The 24866-nt window shown below is 37.9% G+C and overlaps 1 protein-coding gene across 1 annotated transcript in view; it reads left to right on the top strand.

The window, feature by feature from the left end:
• The window catches only part of gabra6b (gamma-aminobutyric acid type A receptor subunit alpha6b), a 32422-nt gene that overhangs the window by 4633 nt on the left and 2923 nt on the right, over positions 1-24866 (top strand). Inside the window, exons 8-9 of the mRNA XM_030746539.1 lie at positions 5049-5326; positions 12721-12977. Of these exons, the coding sequence (XP_030602399.1) occupies positions 5049-5326; positions 12721-12977 (535 nt within the window). The remainder of the gene's footprint in view (positions 1-5048; positions 5327-12720; positions 12978-24866) is intronic.

Genomic DNA, 24866 nt, shown 5'->3' with positions numbered 1-24866 from the left:
TACTCATTTGTAAACCACAATGTGAGTTTCAAGTTTATTTTTTAAAAAAACCATGAAAACAGACTTTGAGGTAGCATTAGAAAAAATAAATAAAAAGAGATCTAACACATTTTACACATTCATTTACTACATGAATGGAATCGTTTTGGAAAATTGAAGACCATTTTCAGTTCATTGGCCAAACATAATTCTGGCAATTTTTTGCGATTTTTTTTTTCTTAGTTAAGTTTTCTCAATTATAACTTTGCATGATTGGCTAAGATTATCATGCCTATCAATGAACTGAACAAACTAGCCTAGAAACGCTTTACCAAGGATGCATCATCTATTGTTTTTTAGTGGCTTTCCCCTCACCATGAATCTTATTTTTACACATTGTAATAAGTTTGCAGTTTTTTCGCTCACACATTTTTCACCCTCTCAGAACATAACATAAATTTCTTGAAGTATCAAGAGGTCAAATAATAACTGTCTGAAATTATTGACTCACTGCCCACTGCTTGACTCCATGACCTCTGACTCCAACTCTACAAACTTTAAGCAAGTATATTTTCTCTATTTATTGCACTCCAAATTAAACTGCAATGAGCTGTCTTTAAAATTAAACCTTCTGCAATAGAACAAAGATCACCACAGTCATCACAGTCAGTTTTTACCTTCATTATCTTTATTCCTCCTCCACTGTGGTGGAGCTGAATTAATTGGGAATAGATGTCCTTTTTGAAATTGGTCATGCAAGGGCCGAGAGGGGGAGGATGTTTACTTGGCCCTCTTCCGAGCACTCACAGGTTCCGCTTGCTCACATTACATTACGCTACAGTTGCCACCAAGCTCTAGCCTCAGGAGCAGCAAGGGTGAGATACACTGAACAAAAACAGAGATATACTAAGAGGAATGACAGAGACAAAAATAGAGAAAAGCACAGAAAAAAGTGAGGAAAATGTGCAAAAGTGTATAGATATTGTTATCATTTTGAACTGAATTTTCCATTACCTATAAAACTCAAGATGCAGCTGAGCAGAGTAACACTGCTGACCCTTGTTTTTTGGAAACGAGCCAGTGCGCCAACAAGCCTGCATTCTTTAGAATAGATATTAGTGTAGATCATTAGTGTTAGCATGGAAGTTGAGGCCTGATGTAGAAAGCACATCTGTGGCATCTCATTAGCCTCACTCATCCTGCTGTTTTTAATTCACTCAGTATTGGCTAGAATGTAAAGATACAGGTAAACAAACAAACAAACAAACAAACAAACAAAAAACCCTGCTCATTCTCAACCTACAATAAGACAGGGAACACAAGAGATTATGTACAAAACAAAGTTCCATTGGAAATGATGTGGTCAAAAAAGCCACTACTTGACTAAAATAAATTAATAGAGAAGAGAAGAGAAGAGAAGAGAAGAGAAGAGAAGAGAAGAGAAGAGAAGAGAAGAGAAGAGAAGAGAAGAGAAGAGAAGAGAAGAGAAGATGCTACAGATCATCTATAGGTTCAAGGATATTAAACATACCAAACGTATATTAAGACAGTACAAAACAAACAATCGTAGTGTTTATAATCATGTGAAAGTCATGCCAGTTTATGAAGTTCAAACACTTCTTTGGCTTCACAAGACATACCTTTGTATAACAATAGTTGAGCATGAATTTGTGTGTATTTAATCTGATAATCATTTTTTGGCAGGTAACCATCGTCTTTAGGCCCCAGAGCTAATGCAGTCCCATTAATTTCAGCTGCACCCTAGACTGTTTTGTTCTGGAGACAGGCCTGACACTGACAGTGCATTAAGCTATAGCATGTTGCGTGCTGAATTGTCAACAACCTAAGAGCTGAAAGTCCCTTGAGCACAAGTCTTACAGACTTAATTGAGTGTGGCCTAATTTGTACCTTGCTTTTTTCCTATAAAAGCCCATAAATGCCCCAAGCATTTCATTTCAATCCTGTCTTTATACTTCATCCCCCTCCCTCCTACACTCTTTCTTTCTTTTTCTCTTGCCTTTCCCTCCTACCCTGACAGCCTTTCTTTCCACGTTCCTCCACCCCTTTGCAATCATTTAACTTGTGCTTCAGATTGAAACAGTCAGCACTGGTTGACTGTTGGAGGAGGTTGCATTTGAGAGTTGTTAGCTTTCACTACTGAAGTGCTGTGTAGAAAATGTTTTTGAGGCATTATTAGGTGCATTAAATCCCCCATAAGTTCCTACAATGCTAATGAAAATTGCACAGCTACAGTGCACATTTGGTAAAAGCATGGGAACAGTGTTCAATGACCCTTTTTCCCTGCTTGCTTTAGCTTGATGAAAGTGAATTAGATATGTACTTTGGTAATGGGCTATTAAAAGGGATGTTCATTGTCAGCATCTTTATCTGACTTAATAAGGATGGAATCTGGGTGGGAAAAAAAGAAATTCCTGTCCAACTATTAAAAACTACAGAACGTTTTTGAATATAGCAGTTTCAGGGGATGTATTTTAAAAGTTGTCTCTAAAAGTCTTGCCATGGACCTTTAGACCCCCCAGCTTTTTCTTCCTGTATTGTCTTCAAGTTCCCACACATTCATTCATTCATCCATTCTGATTATCCCTCTGTCATCTTGCCTGTAGCTCATATTAGCAAATACTTTGTGGCTTGTGTCTAACCATTAGGCTGGATTGCTTTTTACAGATATTTGGTCTCTTTTTACTGACGTGCCAGTGTAGGGGCAGGGGTTAGTCTGCTTATGGACAGATTAGCATTCCCTCAAGTAACTTTTTGGCAACCCTTCCTGAGTTGAAATGCCACATTCTAGTTATATGCCCTAAAACAGGGCTGTTGCCACATTTTAAAGATGTTCCATGAGAAAATACACTCTGCTCGGCTTTGTTATTTTCTTGTTACATGAAAATACATCAAAAATTGACATGTTTTTGCCATTAGTATCTTAAGTTGTGTTACACAGTATCTTTTGTTGTTTATGTAATCTGCCTTTAATTTTAACTCAAGTATACCTTTCTCTGCAAACATTCATATTGTGATGCTTAGATTTTCATCGGGAGTGACCTGGAGGAACAGAATTAGAAATGAGTACAGCTCAGGTTCAGTGGTTTGGTGACAAAGTTAGGGAGGCGAGGTTGAGATGGTTTGGACATGCACAGAGGAGGGATAGTGGATATATTGGCCAACAGATGTTAAAAATGGAGCTGCTAGGCAGGAGAGAAAAAAAGGGAGCTCACAGAGAAGGTTCATAGATGTAGTGAAGGAGAACATGCAGAGGATAGAGGATGTAAGAGAGGGTGAGATGGAGGCAGATGATCCGCTGTGGCAAACTGTAAAGAAAGCAGCCAAAGCAAAAGTGTATGTCAAGCTAGTTTTTCATTATTTATCAGCACGAAGTACTGCAAAGTCCAGCACTACCATTTGTATGCAGTTTCATCATGGATGCTGCAGTATTTTCTTTTAAGAATAAACATGAAAATTCAAATTTAACAAATGTATGAAGTCCTTCAGATCAAAAAATTGGGTCTTCTGTCAAATGGCAAATACATCAATAATTTGATTAGCAATCACTGGGACGAGTTATAGTTGATTTAGTTTTATGTGACGCACAAAGTGGTACTTTTCCAAATATCTATATTTCTGCATAATGTAAAATATAATCAGGATTTCAATACAATGCATAAGACCAGATAAAGACAGCCAATTTTAACAAGTGAGACAAAAATGTCACACTTGTTCATTTGCTTCTTTAGAAAAATGTCCCAATGTCACATATCTGTATGTGGACTATTACCGTCACTATCTTCTTTTGACTTTCTGAGAAGCAGTAATCACACCCAAACGTTTCTGCTGCTGATCCAACCATCCACACCAGTCTGGATCGTTTTACCCCATTCTTCTTTACAAAAGAGCTTCATCTTTGCATTGTTAGTGGGTTTCCTTACATGAACTGCTCCCTTCAGGTCTTTCAGGTCATTTCTGTTGGATTTATGTCAAACTTTTTACCTGGTCATTCCAAAACATTACCTTTATTCTACTGTAAACACTGTTTGGTAGAACAATCACTTTTTCTTTCATGTTTTCTCTGGTCAAATTCTCTGGTAAAAATTAAGTTTATTGTTCCATCACTGATGGCAAGCTGCCCTGGCCCAAATGCACCAAAACAGGCCCAAACTACAATACTCCCACCACCATGTTTCACAGATGGGATAAGGTTCTTATGCTGGAATGCAGTGTTCTCTTTTTTCCAAACATAACACTTCTCATTTCAACCAGAAAGCTCTATTTTGGTCTCATATATCCACAAAAATGTGTTGAATCAGTCTTTTGGCTGATGATCTTCAGCAAACTGCGGGTGGACAGTGATGTTTTATTTGGACATCAGTGCTTTCTCCTTCAAGTCCTGACGCACAACGTAGTTGTTCAGTGTTCTCCTGCTGTTCGGTTCATGAACCTCACCGTGTCTTATTTTCCCTCAATCATTTATCATATAGTCATCTGGAATCAAGTGTAATGAACCCATTTTTTTTTAAGTTCATAAAATTTCAAGTGCCATTGTAATAAATGCTGTAAAGAATTTGGTTAAATTATTTCTAAGATTTGACCTACAGAGTTGGAGGAAGAGAAAGTGAGTTTAAAAGGGCAGGCTGAGTGGTCCTTATTTAACAATATGTTACTTTCTAAGGATTTCCAGGATTTACTTGATTGATTATAATAAGCAACTGAAAAATGTAAGATTTTGTCCAGATAACTTAAAAGAATAGAATAACAAAAAGAAGAACATTAAAACAATCAACAAAGTATTCATTTCTGTGCATTAAGTTTGAATATTGAGCTAGTTATAGATAACTAAAGACTGTAAGTAGAGCAAAACAGCTGATCTTACATGTCCAAATTTTATTGTTGCTGTGTACTTGATATTTGCATTTTAACTGATGTAGTGCTGCATCATTACCAAAACATGGCAATATTATTACAAAAGCAAGAGGCACAGGCACATCAAAGTGCCAAAAAATTTGAAATCTGGACGTACACGTTTCTAACTTCTACTTCTGTCTCCTTCCCGTATGCAGGTATCACCACTGTCTTGACGATGACGACACTTAGCATCAGTGCCCGCCACTCGCTCCCCAAAGTCTCTTATGCCACAGCCATGGATTGGTTCATTGCTGTTTGCTTTGCCTTTGTCTTCTCCGCCTTGATTGAGTTTGCAGCCGTCAACTACTTCTCCACCCTACAGGCCAACAGGGAGCTCAGGAAGGCAGCAGCCATGAAGGCGGCAGCTCAGGAGGCAGCAGCTGCAGCCGCAGCACCCGCTGTAGCCACAGGGAATGATGGAGAGGTTTCCTCAGTAAGTCTAGCCCACTTTTTCAAACTTGTGTTTACATGTGTCAGCAAGTATTCAGATATTAACAGGTGTAAGCTTATATCTAAGAAAATGAACTGGTTGAAGATTACTTGCTTGCTGCTGCTTTCAAATTTAATAGCTTGATATTGTTTGTTTTTTGTTGTTTTTGTTGTTTTGTTTGTTTTGTCTTATATTAGATCAGTGTCATCTGGCTAATACTAAGCAAAGTATATTTATTTTGTTGCACATGCATTATGAAACATCTTGTGGCACCTATTGCTAAATGCTACTGTTTGGAGTACACAGATGTGTCCATGAATGTATTTATTAGTTTTTGGTGTTTCTAAACTATGACTCAAATAAGATGGGGTGCAGTTTTTTTTATGAGCCATATGAGTCATTTGGTTGGGATGGGCTAAAAAGCCAAATTGAGGTGGCCCATAGAGCTTGTGGTCCTGAGGTTGAGATACATGCATGTGTGGTACCACATCATCTCTCTACATTGTATATCAGGTTCTTTTTCCCACTCTTTGTGCTTTTTATATCTGAGGTTTGATTTGACTCAGTTTTGGTATCTTGCTAAGCTTCTGTATGTTTTTTTTCATCCTGTCTAGCTTGTTGTGTTTGTCTCTCTTGCTGATGGAATCCATTCTTTGCTTTGTGCTATTATATAACAATTTCAGTGTATCATTCTTTTTGAGTTTATGTTGGCTCTATCAGAATGACATAAGCACATCTGTGCGGCAAAACGCAGCAGATAAAAAAAATTGATTATGTTTGTGTGTGTGTGTGTGTTTTGTTAGAGTACCATATGCAACCTTCTGTTTAACCAAATCTCAGTCTAAACCTTGAATTCTGAGTTGTCTAATCCTGAGTTAGGAATCTAAGAGTTTGCTGTTAAAGAGCAGCTGAATTATTTCAGTCAATTATGACTATAGATAAGTACATGTCTGACTAAACTAAGCACATCTCTATGAAAAAGCTATCATTAGTTTAGCTCTGATACACTGATTCATGATGGCAGTGGTAGAAAGAGCAGAGCCTTCATTTTATTAGAAGTATGAATGCATTCCAAAGTAGAGCAAAGTGACATTTATCTTTAAAAACAGCAATGAATCACTAAACGTGAAGCTTGATGAGTTCAGTTTAGTTCAATTAATTTTCGATATTTACAAGAGCAGTTATCTCAAGGCACTCTACACTGTAAATAAAGATCATGCAAATTTTAGGAAGAAATACAAGTAATTCTCCCTATGAAAAGTAATTGGGAGTGTGTGTGTTAATATATTTTTAAATATATTAATTTAGCTGTAAACTGAAAGGGATAAATTACTGGTGACAGCAATTGAATAATAAAATGTGGATCAAACAAATGCTTTTTTTTTTTTTAACTTAGGACCTGATAATACTGATTTTGGTGATTTGCTGTTTTGAAAATGTATCCAAGTTAAAAGTAAAATCTTGTTTAACAGCAATTTTTAGTGACTATTTCAAAGTGTGCAGAAAAGTATTTTAAACTGCATTTAGTCCAGCTTTACAAGCCTATAGTTGTTTCAGCATCACGCCAGGAATGACAGGAATATTTCATCATTGTGTCTGATATCACTGTGACAAATGATTGTTCATTGATCAGTGCCCACAACTTAGTCTGCGGTTGTTGCTGTCGCCCTCAAGAATCCTAGTGTGCATCAAAAGTGATATTGTTTCTGGTGCCAGGCACTTTGTATTCTTTTGGCTAGTTTCACACTGAATGAGCAGGGATTTATTCCATACTTTAATGTACACTTTATTTTTAACACACATACAAAAACAGTGAGCCGAATTTACAAGATATCAGATATCTCTCCGATCCATCATACAGCGGCATAAGATTCCTACATGGCCCAGCATTTCTTAGAGAGAGATGTTTGCAGCAATTTGAAAGCATCAAAGTTTCCACAGAGAAGTGTGGAAGCTCACACGTCCGAAACACCTGCCTCTAATTGTTTTCATGATATCTGAAAGGCAATCTTTTTCATTTTCACAACTGTTGTTTATCCTCTGTTTGGTGAAGATTTAGCTTGCATTCTGATTCATTAGTATTAGCAATGTTCTCATTTTAGTATTAGTATTGCCATTTTTTTTTTTTTTACTGAAATCTTCTTTAGGTCTCCTTTCAAATGTTTTGATAGATGAGTGTTGTCTTGGGTTCTGACAGAGTGTATGGTGAAGGATATGGCCAGCATTTTTTAAATACCATTTTTCCTAACAAAGTTACAAAATCCCTCACAGAAAGAAATTTAAAAAAAAAATCCCAGAGATACATAACCAAGAGGAAAAACAGATTCCATCAGAAAAAAATTAAAAATTATTTTAATATTTGCATCAAATATAAAAATGAGGAAAAAAGCTGAAGCCAGTGACTTTGGCCGCAGCACGATTGCTGATGCCTACCTTGTTATCTGAAATGGTGGATGTGATGCACAACATGTAGAAAGACGAGCTCTAACAAATGCAGATCATGCCAAGTTTCCATGGCCCCTTAATTAATTAAATAGAAGAGATTTAGGGTTTGGTGGAATGGGAGTTTCACAATATGTAATGTGCAGCTGACAAATGCACATGTGCTGGAATCATAGCAAAGTACAGTAATGTTTTGCTATCTTGTGAAATTCTGCAAAGAAATTTTAAGGTTGTTTTGTGAGCAAAGGGAGGCCCTAATGCTGCTTCAGCATGTTGTTCCTGCTCAGCGAGCATAGATTTTTTCTACTTTCTAATTTTTTTCCTAAATTCTTTCTACACTATTTGTTTTCCATCACAGTAACATGTGCCACGTGTACAATGTATACAGGACACATTATACTGAATCTTTTACATGCCTCAGAAAATCATGCTTTTGTTTACAATTAATCCAAGCCTCCATTTCTCCTTTTTTTGTCCTTATCATTACAACACTGTAATATCCCTCTTTCCCTGCTTCTTCTCAAGCCCATGCTTTGCTGCTATTCCCTATTTCACACACATACACACACAGATCTCTGGACCATCTCCCTTTTGCCTCTCTCCAACTTTTTTGCTTGAATGTACTATCCACATATACACAATGAAACATAACAGCCTTCATAGAACTCACATCAAGATATAATCTGCAACACACACTCAACCAACCCATACATATGCATGTAAATCATCTAAAGAAAACTATGGCCACTACATCCATATAGTTCACTCATCGCTCTCCACAATGTCTTATCTATCCATCTAGCTACAGTATATCATCCATCCAGCCCATCCAGTCTTTTATTCATCCCTCTAACTGTGTGATAACCACAAAGGGTGACACGAGGAGACAGCCAGTGGCTCTGTGAATGATGTTGCTGCAGATTATGTAAGAGCCATAGATTAAGGAAATATCCAGCATATCACTGCACGCTTACAAGAAGGAGGGCAGCCACCACCACAATGAAGCAGAGAGGGGGTTGAGAAAGCTGGCACAGTCTTTTTTTTTTTTTTTTTTTTTGGAGCAAGATGGAGAGATGGATGATGGGCCGGTGTGGTTTGTTTTTGTGTTTTGTGAGAGTGTGTGTTTGTGTGCGTGTGTATGCATTAACGTTACACTAAGAGGAGAAAGGGAGTGGGAGGGATGCATCATGGAAAATGACTGCTTTCACCAAATATGTAGGAGGAAAGACTCTTTATTACATAGAAAAAAAACAAAAAAAAAAACAATGGTGTATCACCGGGAATAGAAATAGCCATCCACCAGTCACGATTTAAAAGACCATGACCTGTTATGACTGTCAAGTAAAACATAGCAGGAATGGAAGCCTCACAAAAGCAAATTGGTTCATTTAATGAATCAAATATACAACTGTAAACATAATGGGCAATCGGAGTGTTTATGAGTGTGAGTAAAAGGTGCTGAATGCACTTCCAGTGGTGTGTATGAGTAGGTGGTGCAGTATGTTGTGCAGGAAATGAACAAAATATTTTCATATTAACAGAGGAAAATAAGAAGCGAGAGAGATAGAAAGATGTGATCTTTATTCATAGGTTAAGTCACGGCTGCTTGCAGCTTGACGCTCTGATTAAACAGTTTGGAGGACATTTTTGATGTTCAAATGGTCCTGCTGCCCTGTCACCTTAATAACTAGACTGAAAGAAAGTTGAATGATTTTTCAAGCTCAGGGATCAGTACTGTGCCTAAAGTTATTGTGTGGAGTTTTGGTTTTGCCTGCATGGTTTCTCACCTTACTAACTGTGTCTTGAAGTGACACATGTACTGAATGCAGTGATTACAGTTATTTATTTTGAAACTTTCATTTCTACATCAACTAGCAGTCTTCCATCTCCCTACATTTTATTGCTGTTTATGGTGTGCCATGGCAATAGTACAGTATATGAAATGTGATCATAAAGATTCACTTTCATCAAAGGCATTAATAAATGATAACTTAGTAATGGCAATCCAATGGGCATCCAGTTTTCTGAGCAAGTTCTGCTTTGAAAAAGATTGAACGACTGTTATCGTTTATTCAGCATGAAACCAGAAATAATCAAACCATCGGGGCCTGTGCTGCATGAAGCTTATATCACTAGCCTATTCATTATTTAGTCAGCATAGTTAAGATTTCCTGGTCTAAAATGATCCCCTGCCAGGCTTAATCATTGGGAAATTTTGTATTTTTAAGAACTTTTTAGACACAAGCTACAACCACTCTCTCCCTACACTGGCACTGTAGAAAAGTTTAAGTAACTTTGAAATCATACTTGTAGCGTATGCGGCCTAATTTAGTCATGCAAGGTAATTTAGTCATTTAGTTAGTTTAGAAATTTATTAATTTATCACAAGAGAAAATGTTTGCATCCAATACTCAGCCTTAAACTTTGCCATCTCTGTAAACAACCGTGTTATGATTCAAAGAACACATTTGCCTAGGGAAGGATTTCTGGGTTGCTGAATTATTAGCAAGGTTAAAAGAGTTATGTTGTCATTAGTGTGTTTGAATGGTTTAATGTATTTCTATAGTTATTTCTGTGCCAGTAATCTCTTGGCTAATATTGTAGTGTATAACTAAGAATCAGTTGTCACAAAGATTTTTATGAACCCTTATTTTGTGAAATATTAATTATGCTGTGTAACATTTGCATTATACAGATTTGCAAAATGACATCTTGCTGAGCAGGTTGTCTTTTCACTCATCAGCTTTATTTTTCATCAGTGGTTCAACTTATTTGTCTTCAGTTATTGCATCATATGTAGCTGTTTTATATATATATATATATATATATATATATATATATATATATATATATATATATATATATATATATATATATATATATATATATATATATATATATATATATATATATATATATCCATGTCTTTCACCTTCTAATAATTATTTACATATATACACCCACTTGCATCCAAACACCCACAGAGATGAGCCTCCTTGGTGCACAGTTAGTGAAACCTTGCTGTCTACAATCCCCCACATACACTACAAAACATACATAAACACACTTCTCTGTGAGTCTATTGAAATCTAGAGCAGTGAATAAGGGACAAGGACCTCATCTCCCATGAGATTTAAGGGGAAGCTAAGGGATCCTTTTGTCATCATGAGAGATAGCTTGTCATTTGGCTCAGCTGCAGACATGTGCACCATGCAAAAGTAATGCATGCAGCATGTACTCACTCTATGGTGTTACCTAAAAGGGAAAGAGAAGCAGGTAGGTGACATTTGAAGCTGCAGCCTGGTGTTGTGAAGCATACAGTACCCCACTCACAGATAAGAGGATACGTTGTTATTCAGTGAAGAGTGAACTTAACCTCGAGATGACTGGTGGTTAGATCATCTGGACCTACTCTCTCTCACAGCCCTTCCCCAGAGTTGCTATAGGGTTTTAAAGAGCTTGAGATATTGCCTAAATGTCACATAATTATAAAGCTTAAAGAGAATGGAAGGGTTTAAAATATTGCTCAAGCCTTCGTCCTTTTTTTCTCTGTTTTTCTAACGCCTACGTATCACATGACTGTGCCTTGCACTCTTGTGGCTTGGCACCCAGCAATTTAAAAAGTTTAAATGCTAGATACATTTAAAGCTCCTGATCTGTAATATATCCAGATTTCACAGCATGATTGTACTACTCATCACAGCTGCCATGGAATGACTGACAACATACTTTACATTTAATTTAGTGTTGGGTGTTAATGTTGCATTTGCAAAACATACTGCGCTTTGTGAAACTTTAATAGCTAAAGGTCTAATCTATTTTCAGACTGGCCACCATGATTTTTTTTTTTTTTTTTTGGAATGGTTCCCCTAAGCCTGAGGATTGTAACAGTTTAATAGTTTCTCAACCTGTAGAGGAGCATGTAATCCTGTAGCCTCACAAATCCTGCCTAAATCTCACAAGTTCAATTTTTGTTCCAAGACTGTTGAAAAAAAAAAAATATCCACACTGAAGTATCTGAATCTTTTGGTAAACTACAAGGAGTTTAGCTCCCAAAAAATTGTGAAGAATTGTTCAAACTCTCCTCTGCAGTGATTACTATTCTGCTAAAGTATGGTTTAATTCAGAATAATAAATTAAATATTTTGGATAAATTAAGAACATCTTAAATCACTCCTCAGTAACTTGGATATGAAGCAATTTAGTAAGAAATTTCTTTGAAACGTGTCACAATAAGCCCATGTAAACAAGAAGTGCGCTATAAAGCATACACTCTTGCACCGATAAGGTGCAGAAAAACATGCTAAATGTTTAGAATTCTTAAATGTTTCCATAATTGCTCAGTGAAGCCACTGATCAATTAAGAAGTGACTATTTTCTTATACAATTATATATTTGGTTCTTAAAAGGGATTGTGCTCTTCTGTCTTGCTCTTACTCTCTTACTCTACCTACAGGCAACACATTGTTACTTGACCCATTTTCCAGATGTACACTCCCCTTCCTTTCTGTACACATACTGTATCTGATTTACAACTATTGGAGCAGGGAACATGTGTTGAGATCGCACCAGTTTACTAAAAGTTGATGAGGCATAAGAAAACCATGTGTCAATATATTGAGCTTCTTTTGTTTAATATGTTTTGTTTGCCTCCCACAACTGCACCAGTCTTGATAGAATGGGCTGATTGAAATTGCAATCAAAAACAACACATCATTGATTTTCTTTGTTGAGTGTAATTGTTGTTTTACGCATTGTTACTCTAGATATAGTTCTGAAAACACATATGCACTAATCAACTCTTTTTTAATTATTATTATCATTTTGGACTTTTTCCCTTTATCCCTTCTCTAATTAAAATCATTGATGTTTTCAGATACATTATGACGTGTTGTTTTTCCACCGACAGAATCAGCTTCTCTTTACTGTATATCTTTCTTATTTTCCTCTCCAAGGTGGATGCCAGTAGTGTGCTGAAAAAGAGGATGAACTCCACCCCGATGTTTGACCGCCCTGCCAAAACATTTCCCAACCCACCGGTCAATGCCCAGGCATTCCTGCAGCAAGGTTCAGCTGTACCAGCCAACAATGTTCTGACTGGCACCAGCATCATTGACAAATACTCACGCATCCTTTTTCCCCTTTCGTTTGGCGCCTTCAACCTGGTCTACTGGATTGTCTATCTCACCAAGGACACAATGGAGATGTCCAGGTGAACAGATGGCATGTTGTTACAAATGATTCCAACACTGTTTTATTCCACCACAGTATGAGTTCAGAGAGAGACAACAGAGAGAGGTTTTGATGTGACTGTGGCCTTACTGAATATAATATTTATTTATTTATTTATTTTTTTGCACAACCTTAACCAGACTACTGCAAAATATAGCTATGGTGATAGATAGAATGCTTATCATATTATTGACAGATAAGCAAGACAACCACATGCACTTTATATTAAAGATAGGTAATAATGTGGTAATATTATGGTAATAAGATAAAAGGTAAAGATATTGCCACTTAAATATCAAGGTAATGTCAAAGAAATAAGCAAGGATTATTTTGCATCAACAATGGTTATAAGCATCAACCAATACTCCATTATTATTATGAGGTTACTACCACTTTAAAGTCAATATATAAAAATTCCAAAGCACAGATATTACTGTTTTATTGGTAGTGGGTTATTACATTGTTACCAATTTGTTTGTGCTTCATTACCCCAGTTTCTGATCCCTACTACGATATTAGTTTTGTAATTAACTGGTAATAACTTGTTATTTCCATATTATTCCTGCATTGTTTCCACCTTATTACCCCACTATTACCACATTATTATTGAGCTGTAATAGAATGTGCTTGTCACTCAAAACCTGGCTGTTTGTCTGTGTTTTTTTTTTAGTCTTTTCTTTTCTCTGTTACTGAATTTTTGCATAATGAGGTTCTCTCATACACTTGTCTTTCCAACAGTTACGATAACTGGAGGTTCACTCTAATCTTAGCCATTACCACTAAAACCAGGTCTTCATAGTAAAATTTAAGAGTCAAGATTTGGTAAATTTAGAATTTTCATTTATAACATGGAAATTTGCTGTTTGTTCTCCAAAGGATCATATGTTTCCACAATATGACTGTGTAATCTGGTTTAGGTCCCCACAAAAACAATACAAATGCACATACATGCATAGGCATTTCCCGCAATCGAGAGAAATACAAGATTCGTGCCCTGCATGGCTGTGTAAAACATGCCAACTGAAAGCTGAAAAGAAGGGCAGCAGGCTGATTATGTGGGCAGGTGGTGCTGCGAGTTTACATTTTGCTAATTCACCAGGTGTATGAGAAATTGCTTGTATTGATTTCCTTATTGGTGGGTTTTGTTGCACTTAGGGACTTTGGGTTATTGAGGAAAATATAACTGAACTGTGTTCTAAAGTTTGCCTGCTGTGTGTGTGTGTGTGTGTGTGTGTGTGTGTGTGTGTGTGTGTGTGTGTGTGTGTGTGTGTGTGTGTGTGTGTGTGTGTGTGTGTGTGTGTGTGTGCATTTATGTGTGTTGGTGTATCAATGTGTCTGTGTGTGTAAGAGAGAGAGAAAAGAAAATATGAGAATGTGAAGTATTCATTATATATAGTTTTACGTTTTTCTTTTGGATGTGCGTATGCTATTCTGGAAGGCCATATATTATTCATCAATTACTCAAAGATCTTAGAGCTTACAGTGAATTTTTTCCCGTATGTTTTTTTTTTTCCCAGATGTGTTGGAGATAGGTTGCAGGCTTAATACAAACAAACTGCATCAGCTTTTATGTGTCTGTACTTTTGATATGCAATGAGCTACATGTATGGCCCAAATAGGATGAACACACAGCAGTCATCTGTTTCTCTTAATAACATTTATAAGCTTAGTAGCCTTCAATTGCCACATATAGATTACACTTCTAAACATCCATAATAGCTGTAGTGTAATGCTGTAATGAGGCATGACTGTCAAGCCAAAGAAAATAAAGACAAAATAATTCATTCATGATTGCTTGACCTATTTATAAAATCACCGTCCTCCTAATGTGGCATAAAACTGTGTAATATCTGTAATGGCCAACAGGGGGGGGCTCTCCTAGCTCAAAACAAGCCCAAGTGTACAGAAGTCAATGATAAAATTAGTCTACTTCACACTTAATTTATTATCTCAATAAACATTTTACTAATAGGTTTTTGGCCTCAGTTGGGAATTTCAAGTCCTACTGAATTGAAGTTTGCGACTGAATTATTTTAGTAAATAATATCAATCATCTAATATCAAATGGCAGTAATGCCATTTAAAATCACTTTTTTCCCCCTTTTTTCACAAGTGCTGTCTTTGAAAAAAACATGATATACTGTACATAATTTACAGTTATTGCTGATATACACAGCAGCCTTCATGGCTTTGTTATTGTTAAAGCAGAAATAGTGCTACGGTGTTTTGATGACATCAAGAGATGCATTGTGCTCTCTTATATTACATCTACACATCCTGGATGACACTTTGACAGAATGCTGAGATTTATACCAGTTAGAGATAAAAGACTCACTTTACTGTGTATGTGTACGAGTGCAACTTAGTGTGCTTGATTTGTCCCAGTCATATGTTGTAAGCAAATGTGTCTGCATGGTTGCGTGTTTGTGTTCACACTATCGATGTGCACACTATCAATGTGCATCAACACTTCTGACTCTGGGGCTTTTCAACTGTGTGGGTTCAGCTCCTTTTATTTCTCTTCCTTGCTCTTTCTCTAAAAAGGGAAAAGCCCCAAGGCATGAGCTGAGACAAGTCAAATGACATGACAGTGTTAGAAGGCATCGGAATAGCTCTGTGTGACTAACCCGCTTAGTGACACTCTCTTAACTGTTTCTGTTAATTGATAGGGACTGCAAGCTTGAAAGCGGATCCTGACAAATGGCCTGTAGAAAAAAAAAACTGCAGAGTGACGGCATTTCAGCTGTGAAAATCACGAGCAATTAGAAATAAGAAAATGACATATAATAAAGTATGCATGTGTGTTTCTTTTGGAATTCATGTGCATATGTCGCACAGAAATTTCTTCGCATGCACTGGATTTCAGTGTGACTGAAAAAGTGCAGTTAGTGGAGAGGACTGATGAAAGGAAAGAAGGAGGTGATACAAGACACAGTGCCCCAGGGCTAATAACTGAAATCCTCAGTGGTGTTAGAAGTAACTACTGCAAAAGAACAAGTATAACCGCAGGTTGTCATTATGATCGATACTGGCTACATGACCGTAGGAGTTGAATTGTCTAACACTGACAAAAACTCCAACCAAACTGCTTGCTGCAGGTGGTGGTGTAGAATTTACTACTGCTCACAAAATGGGTCCTTAGCAGAAAGATTAGGAAGGTTTTCTCAGTACAGAATACCTCATGTTTGAAAGTTGGCAAGTCAGCAGGGGACAACATAAGCATAATGTTCACAAACACACCCTGTTTGGGGAAGATAATATTACTGATAGCGATATGCTGTGAAAAGATGCACCTGTTAAAATGTTATACCATTAACTTTACATTCTCACAAATTTTCAGCAGTAAATATTGCATCTTTAAAACCCAATTATTCCTTTTCTAACCACAGTGGGTCTCAGAGGTAGCAGTAAGTTACCGTTGGGCTTGGCAAGATAATACAGTTCTTCCTGGGATGATGAGGAATTTTGGCATGCTTGTCAGCGCAGGAGCTGGGCAGTTATCTGCTGAGGTGACTTTGAAAACTAACAGTACCGCGTCTGAACCCAGTCCACAAAAACAGAAGTACAGAGAAAAATTCACTTTATAGCTATATCTCTACAGGCATATTGATGATTTATATGTTGAATACAATCACAATTCTTTTCCTGTGTTTTGTTATTATGAAGTATATATAGTTGTGTAATTAACTCTCTGCATCAACAGCTTGTCAACAGGCCTACCAAAAATGAAATGCAAGGAAAATTACACTGAAATTTGCTGTCAATCTTCCTGTAATTAATAAGGTGTGTTGTACTGTAAAGTTCATTCTTTAGCAGTAACATGTGTTGATTATCTGCATGGAAGAAAGGAAACACATCTGTGTGGATCAGACTTCAGTTGCATTACCTCAATGCTGAGGACTGGAGTTGCGTTTTTAGCTAATTTGCATGTTGTCTGGGATAATTGAGATACTATATTTGATGGATATTTTGAGCTCTGGCTGAAGTGATGCACACACTGCCTATAATTATATGTAAAATTTTTATAGTTATTAATATTTTTAAAAAGAGGCACTGCACAGCAGCTTTGGTTAAACTGCAGGCATTCCTGCTTTTCACTATAGATTATGGCTGAATCACAATTCACTGCATACTACTTCACACTTTCTCAGTTAACACTTAACTTTTTTTTTTGCTCTTACATGCAGCACCACCTACACTAGTGACCTCTTGATTCTGAGTAAGACCTACATAAATCCAAATACTGTATCCATTAAATGAAAGCAAGCAACTCTTTTCACTCCAGAGAAATAAATATACAGCTCCAGTGGCCCTAACTGAAAGCAGATAGCTATGCATGCAACAGGCCCTTTTCTCTCTTTGTATCTTTGCTTTTATTATTGAAAGGCCTCCTGCAAAGATGAGGTGAACCAGAAGAAAAGGTTTTCAGTTGGTGTGAGTGTATATGCAGGTTGATTTGTGTGTCTGTGTCTACTTCTGTGAGGATACAGGCATACAAGTGTATAAATGTGCCATGGCAGCAGTGCCTACCGACTGCAGGCTATTTTAATGAATAGCACCATTCAGGGCGAGACATGAAGGAAACAAATTTGCTGAAAACACTTCCTTCCGTGAAGGGTCCCAGCTGGTTGGTTGACTGGTTGCTGGCTGCCTAGCAGGCTAAATGGTGTATGTGTGTCAGAGTGGGTACAGGAGGCGATAAGCCTTGCTCCTCTTTATTGGCCATCAGAGTTCCAGGCTTGAAAAAACATCTTCCCCTTTGTTGCTCATAAATCAAAACCACTAAATGCTCTTTCAAACTCAATTCCTATTTTCGACTGCAGGGCCATAGCCATAGCTTTGGTGTAATGATGATTCAATTACAGGCCACTCATACAGGCAGCGAAGAAGACCGATGTAAACAGTGATCCTCTATCTATCATGTTTCTCTCCTGGGTCTTGTGGGAACTGCTACATCTGCCTTTGTCTGTCTCACAGTTTGTGACCATGAATGTATTCATCACACATCTACCTTTGTTTGCATGGATGTCTGTGTGCACACTCATGCAGAAAAAATGTGAACATCTGCAAATCTTAATAAGATAAGTTATCAAACAAGAGAACTGTTTTGTTTTTACATGGATTTTCTCTATTGTCTGTCATCCCTTACACCCATTTGCTTTTTCTATTTCTTCCTTTATCTAAGTGTCACTCTTTCAAACTCTCTCAGCCACCATCTCTCTTCACTATATTACCACATCTTCCACTCTACCACGGTGCACAGTCTGCAGTCTAAATCTTCCTTGATAAAACGGGACAGCCTGACAGGCTAAGCAGAGTGCTGTCCCTCTACCTCATTTTCTCAGCATTAATCACACAGCCATTCAACTGCAAAGAAAAGTCTTGTCTCAGTGGGACTCTACCAATGCTTTTGCTTATCAGTCCTTTTTATCAACTGTACAGATGCAAAATTGTCATCTTGTTACTTGAACAAATGCAGTTAATAAGGTGACGCAGCCTTAAGATAAATGGTGCTGTTCCCGAAAAGTCACAAGTTCACTTCCTTTAAGAGTCTGTCTGCTTCCTTGACCTGTCAGTGCACCCTGGAACAAAACTGATGATTCATTTTAAGTCAGACTCTTTGGAACTTTTCTTAAAGAAATATGATTTATTTTGTCAGTAAAAATTCTTGTGATAATGGAATGACAAACGTCATAGCAAATGCCACATATTTAATTTCCATCACATGGGCACATATTCAGACACTTTGGTATTAAGACTGTTACAAATTACGTAGTTTAATCTTAGTAGTGTCCCCTGCACTGTAAACCCAGATTTTGATTCGACTTAAAAATATTGAGTTCATATTACTTAAAATGACCTAAAATTTGAACATTACTTCAATTCAATTCAATTCAATTTTATTTATATAGCGCCAAATCACAACAAACTGTCGCCTCAAGGCGCTTTGTATTGTGGGTAAAGACCCTACAATAATACAGAGAAAACCCAACAGTCAAAACGACCCCCTATGAGCAAGCACTTGGCGACAGTGGGAAGGAAAAACTCCCTTTTAACAGGAAGAAACCTCCAGCAGAACCAGGCTCAGGGAGGGGCAGTCATCTGCCGCGACTGGTTGGGCTGAGGGGAGAGAAAGACATGCTGTGGAAGAGAGCCAGAGATTAATATCAATTAATGATTAAATGCAGAGTGGAGTATAAACAAAGTAAATAAGGTGAATGAGAAACAGTGCATTATGTGAACCCCCCAGCAGACTAGGCCTATAGCAGCATAACTAAGGGATGGTTCAGGGTCACCTGATCCAGCCCTAACTATAAGCTTTATCATAAAGGAAAGTTTTAAGCCTAATCTTAAAAATAGAGAGGGTGTCTGTCTCCCGAATCCAAGCTGGAAGCTGGTTCCACAGAAGAGGCGCCTGAAAGCTGAAGGCTCTGCCTCCCATTCTACTCTTAAGTATCCTAGGAACCACAAGTAAGCCAGCAGTCTGAGAGCGAAGTGCTCTGTTGGGGTGATATGGTACTATGAGGTCTTTGAGATAAGATGGTGCCTGATTATTCAAGACCTTGTATGTGAGGAGAAGAATTTTAAATTCTATTCTAGATTTAACAGGGAGCCAATGAAGAGAAGCCAATATGGGAGAAATATGCTCTCTCTTTCTAGTCCCTGTCAGTACTCTAGCTGCAGCATTTTGGATCAGCTGAAGGCTTTTCAGGAAGCTTTTAGGACAGCCTGATAATAATGAATTACAATAATCCAGCCTAGAAGTAATAAATGCATGAATGAGCTTTTCAGCATCACTCTGAGAAAGGATGTTTCTAATTTTAGAAATATTGCGCAAATGCAAAAAAGCAGTCCTACATATTTGTTTAACATGTGCATTGAAGGACATATCCTGGTCAAAAATGACTCCAAGATTTCTCACAGTGTTACTGGAGGCCAAAGTAATGCCATCCAGAGTAAGTATCTGGTTAGACACCATGTTTCTAAGATTTGTGGGGCCGAGAACAAGAATTTCAGTTTTATCTGAATTTAGAAGCAGGAAATTAGAGGTCATCCAGGCCTTAATATCTTTAAGACATTCCTGCAGTTTAACTAATTGATGTGTGTCATCTGGCTTCATTGATAGGTAAAGCTGAGTATCATCTGCATAACAATGAAAATTGATGCAGTGCTTTCTAATAATACTGCCTAAGGGAAGCATGTATAATGTAAATAAAATTGGTCCTAGCACAGAACCCTGTGGAACTCCATAATTAACCTTAGTGTGTGAAGAAGACTCCCCATTTACATGAACAAATTGGAGTCTATGAGATAAATATGATTCAAACCACTGCAGTGCAGTACCTTTAATACCTATAGCAAGCTCTAATCTCTGTAATAAAATGTTATGGTCAACAGTATCAAAAGCTGCACTGAGGTCCAACAGGACAAGAACAGAGATGAGTCCACTGTCAGAGGCTCTAAGAAGATCATTTGTAACCTTCACTAATGCTGTTTCTGTACTGTGATGAATTCTGAAACCTGACTGAAACTCTTCAAATAAACCGTTCCTCTGCAGATGATCAGTTAGCTGTTTTACAACTACTCTTCCAAGAATCTTTGAGAGAAAAGGAAGGTTGGAGATTGGCCTATAATTAGCTAAGACAGCTGGGTCAAGTGATGGCTTTTTAAGCAGAGGTTTAATTACAGCCACCGTGAAGGTCTGTGGTACATAGCCAACTAATAAAGACTGATTGATCATATTTAAGATTGAAGCATCAATAATTGGAAAGACTTCTTTGAACAGTCTAGTAGGAATGGGATCTAACAAACATGTTGCTGGTTTGGAGGAAGAAACTATTGAAGTTAACTCTGAAAGATCAACTGGAGCAAAAGAGTCTAAACAAATACCATCAGTGCTGAAAGCAGCCGAACATGAAGAATAATCTTTGAGATGGTTATGAATAATTTTTTCTCTAATGTCTAAAATTTTATTTGTAAAGAAATCCATGAAGTCACTACTAGTTAACGTGAAAGGAATACTCGGCTCTACAGAGCTCTGACTCTTTGTCAGCCTGGCTACAGTGCTGAAAAGAAACCTGGGGTTGTTCTTATTTTCTTCAATTAATGATGAATAGTAAGATGTCCTAGCTTTACGGAGGGCTTTTTTATAGAGCAACAAACTCTTTTTCCAGGCTAAATGAGCATCTTCTAATTTAGTGAGACGCCATTCCCTCTCCAGCTTTCGGGTTATCTGCTTTAAGCTGTGCGTTTGTGAATTATACCACGGAGTCAGGCACTTCTGATTTGAAGCTTTCCTTTTCAGAGGAGCCACAGTATCCAAAGTTATACGCAGTGAGGATGTAAAACTATTGACGAGATAATCGACCTCACTGGGAGCAGAGTTTAGGTAGCTGCTCTGCACTGTGTTGGCACATGGCACTGAAGAGCATAACAATGAAGGAATTAGATCCTTAAACTTAGTTACAGCACTTTCAGAAAGACTTCTACTGTAATAAAACTTATTCCCCACTGCTGTGTAATCCATTAAAGTAAATGTAAATGTTACTAAAAAATGATCAGACAGGAGGGGGCTTTCAGGGAATACTGTTAGGTCTTCAGTTTCTATGCCATATGTTAGGACAAGATCCAGAGTATGATTAAAGTGGTGGGTGGGCTCCTTTACATTTTGAGAGAAGCCAATTGAATCTAACAATAGATTAAATGCAGTGTTGAGGCTGTCATTCTCAGCATCTACATGGATGTTAAAATCACCCACTATAATTATTTTATCTGAACTGAGCACTAAATCAGATAAAAAGTCTGAGAAATCAGACAGAAACTCTGAGTAAGGACCAGGTGGACGATAGGTAATAACAAATAAAACAGGTTTTTGATTTTCCCAATTAGGATGGACAAGACTAAGAGTCAGGCTTTCAAAAGAATGAAAACTTTGTCTGGGTCTTTGATTAATTAATAAGCTGGAATTGAAGATTGCAGCTAATCCTCCTCCTCGACCTGTGCTTCGAGCATTCTGACAGTTACTGTGACTCGGGGGTGTTGATTCATTTAAACTAACATATTCATCCTGCTGTAACCAGGTTTCTGTAAGGCAGAATAAATCAATACGTTGATCAATTATTAAATCATTTACTAATAGGGACTTGGAAGAGAAAGACCTAATGTTTAACAATCCACATTTAATTGTTTTATTTTTTGGTGCAGTTGATGAAGCTGTATTATTTATTGTTTTTGAATTTTTATGCTTAAATAGCTTTTTGCTGATTTTAGCTTTGGTTTTTGGTGGTCTGGGAGCAGGCACCGACTCTATGGGGATGGGGTTTTGAGGGGATGGCAGGAGGAGAGAAGCTGCAGAGAGGCGTGTAAGACTGCAACTCTGCTTCGTGGTCTCAACCCTGGGTAGTCGGTTTTTAGGAGGGTTAATAAATTTGGCCAGATTTCTAGAAATGAGAGCTGCTCCATCCAAAGTGGGATGGATGCCGTCTCTCCTAACAAGACCAGGTTTTCCCCAGAAACTTTGCCAATTATCTATGAAGCCCATATCATTTTTTGGACACCACTCAGACAGCCAGCGATTCAAGGAGAACATGCGGCTAAACATGTCGCTCCTGGTCTGATTGAGGAGGGGCCCAGAGAAAACTACAGAGTCCGACATCGTTTTTGCAAAGTTACACACCGAGTCAATATTAATTTTAGTGACCTCCGATTGGCGTAACCGGGTGTCATTACTGCCGACGTGAATAACGATCTTACCAAATCTACGATTAGCCTTAGCCAGCAGTTTCAAATTTCCATGAATGTCGCCTGCTCTGGCCCCTGGAAGACATTTGACTATGGTCGCCGGTGTCTCTAGCTTCACGTTTCTCAAAACAGAGTCGCCAATAACCAGAGTTTGTTCCTCGGCGGGTGTGTCGCCGAGTGGAGAAAAACGGTTAGAGACGTGAACAGGTTGGTGGTGTACCCGGGGCTTCTGCTTAGGACTACGCTTCCTCCTCACCGTCACCCAGCCGGCCTGTTTTCCCTGCTGCTCGGGATCTGCTGGGGGGGAGCTAACGGCGGCTAAGCTACCATGGTCCGCACCCGCTACAGGGGCCTGGCTAGATGCAGGATTTTCCAGGGTGCGGAGCCGAGTCTCCAATTCAGAAATCCTGGCCTCCAGAGCTACAAACAGACTACATTTATTACAAGTACCGTTACTGCTAAAGGAGGCCGAGGAGTAACTAAATATGTGACACCCAGAGCAGGAAAGTGCAGGAGAGACAGGAGAAGAAGCCATGCTGGTAGTGAGTCGGCTAAGGGCTAAGCTACTAGCTGAGCTAAGCTAGCGAATTTCTAAAAACAAATAAAGTGAGTAATGTGAATACAGGTGATTCAGCAAAGAGTATGCTATTTAAAGTAGGTGAAGATTACACTAAAATATGTTATTATCCAGATAAATCGAGTTATACAGATATAACAGCTAACAGACAGCAAAACACTGTGCTCCGAAACAGGAACAGAAAGTGATACAATACCGCAGTGAGAGCCAACACCAAGTGACAGCCAAGTGACTTGTTAATGCTGAGTAGACTGTACTTTTTGATGGTCTGTCTTATTGTAATTGCGTGTTTGAGTTCAAACAACTTAATATCATCAAGTTTTGCACCTGCTAAAAATCTAGTTTATACCTGTTTTAACAGACTGGATTAATATGCAGCAGCACGGTGGCGTGGTCTTTAGCACTGTTGCCTCACAGCTAGAATGACATCTAGAAGGTCTAGGTTTGTTTCCACTGTGTGGAGTTTGAAAGAGTAGATATTTGGTATTTTTGTTTGGTTTTTGTTCACCCTCTGGTTCTCTGCTTGTACAGTTTTTTTATTGTTGGACAAATATTATTTGAAAATGTTACAATCAGAAGACATGCAGTTACTGGGATTACATCTTACTGCCTTGTCAGCTGGGATAGGCTCCAGCCCCCCCTGAATCTACTTAAAAAAACCAAGGTAACTCGTTGCCTTAAATTTTTAAGTAATGAAACGGTTGAATAAGTGCAGTGGTCTATGTTCAATGTACTTGAGGCCCTTTTGGAATGGAAGATATAAGTTAAATGTACTAATAACAGAGTTTCAGTAACTGAAGATACTTAGTTTAAAGCAATCATTCACCACCCATTTATTTAACTCAAACTGTTAAGTAAGCACCACTCCATTACCAGTTGAACTAAATTTTATGTTCTAATTGACCAAATTTATCTTTTATAGTTCGTGAAAAATTAAAATGTCTTTTAATCAATCCCCCTATCCTTTTCATAGTTGGGGTGGGGAGGGCTGGAGCCTATCCCAGCTGACAAGGCAGTAAGATGAAGGGTACACCCCATACAGGTCACCAGCCTGTTGCAGGGCTAACACAGAGAGACAACCATTCACACCTGTGAGCGATTAACCTAATCCCAGTAACTGCATGTCTTCTGATTGTAACATTTTCAAATAACATTTGTCCATGGAACAATAAAAAAACTGTACAAGTAGAGAACCAGAGGGTGAACAAAAACCAAACAAAAATACCAAATATCTACTCTTTCAAACTCCACACAGCGAGAGGCTTGGGCCAAGGTGGAAATGAATCCAGACCTTCCAGATGTCATTCTAGCTGTGAGGCAGCAGTGCTAAAGACCACATCACCGTGCTGCTGCGTATTAATGCAGTCTGTTAAAACAGGTATAAACTAGATTTTTAGCAGGTCCAAAACCTGACGATATTAAGTTGTTTGAACTCAAACACACAATTACAATAAGACAGACCATCAAAAAGTACAGTCTACTCAGCATTAACAAGTAATGTTGACATTTTAGGTCATTTTAAGTAATATGAACTCAATATTTTTAAGTCGA

This window comes from Archocentrus centrarchus, chromosome 14, assembly GCF_007364275.1.
Source record: "Archocentrus centrarchus isolate MPI-CPG fArcCen1 chromosome 14, fArcCen1, whole genome shotgun sequence".
Taxonomy (NCBI): Eukaryota; Metazoa; Chordata; class Actinopteri; order Cichliformes; family Cichlidae; genus Archocentrus; species Archocentrus centrarchus.
Note: the sequence above shows the minus strand (reverse complement) of the source record. Positions and strands in the feature narration are given on the sequence as shown.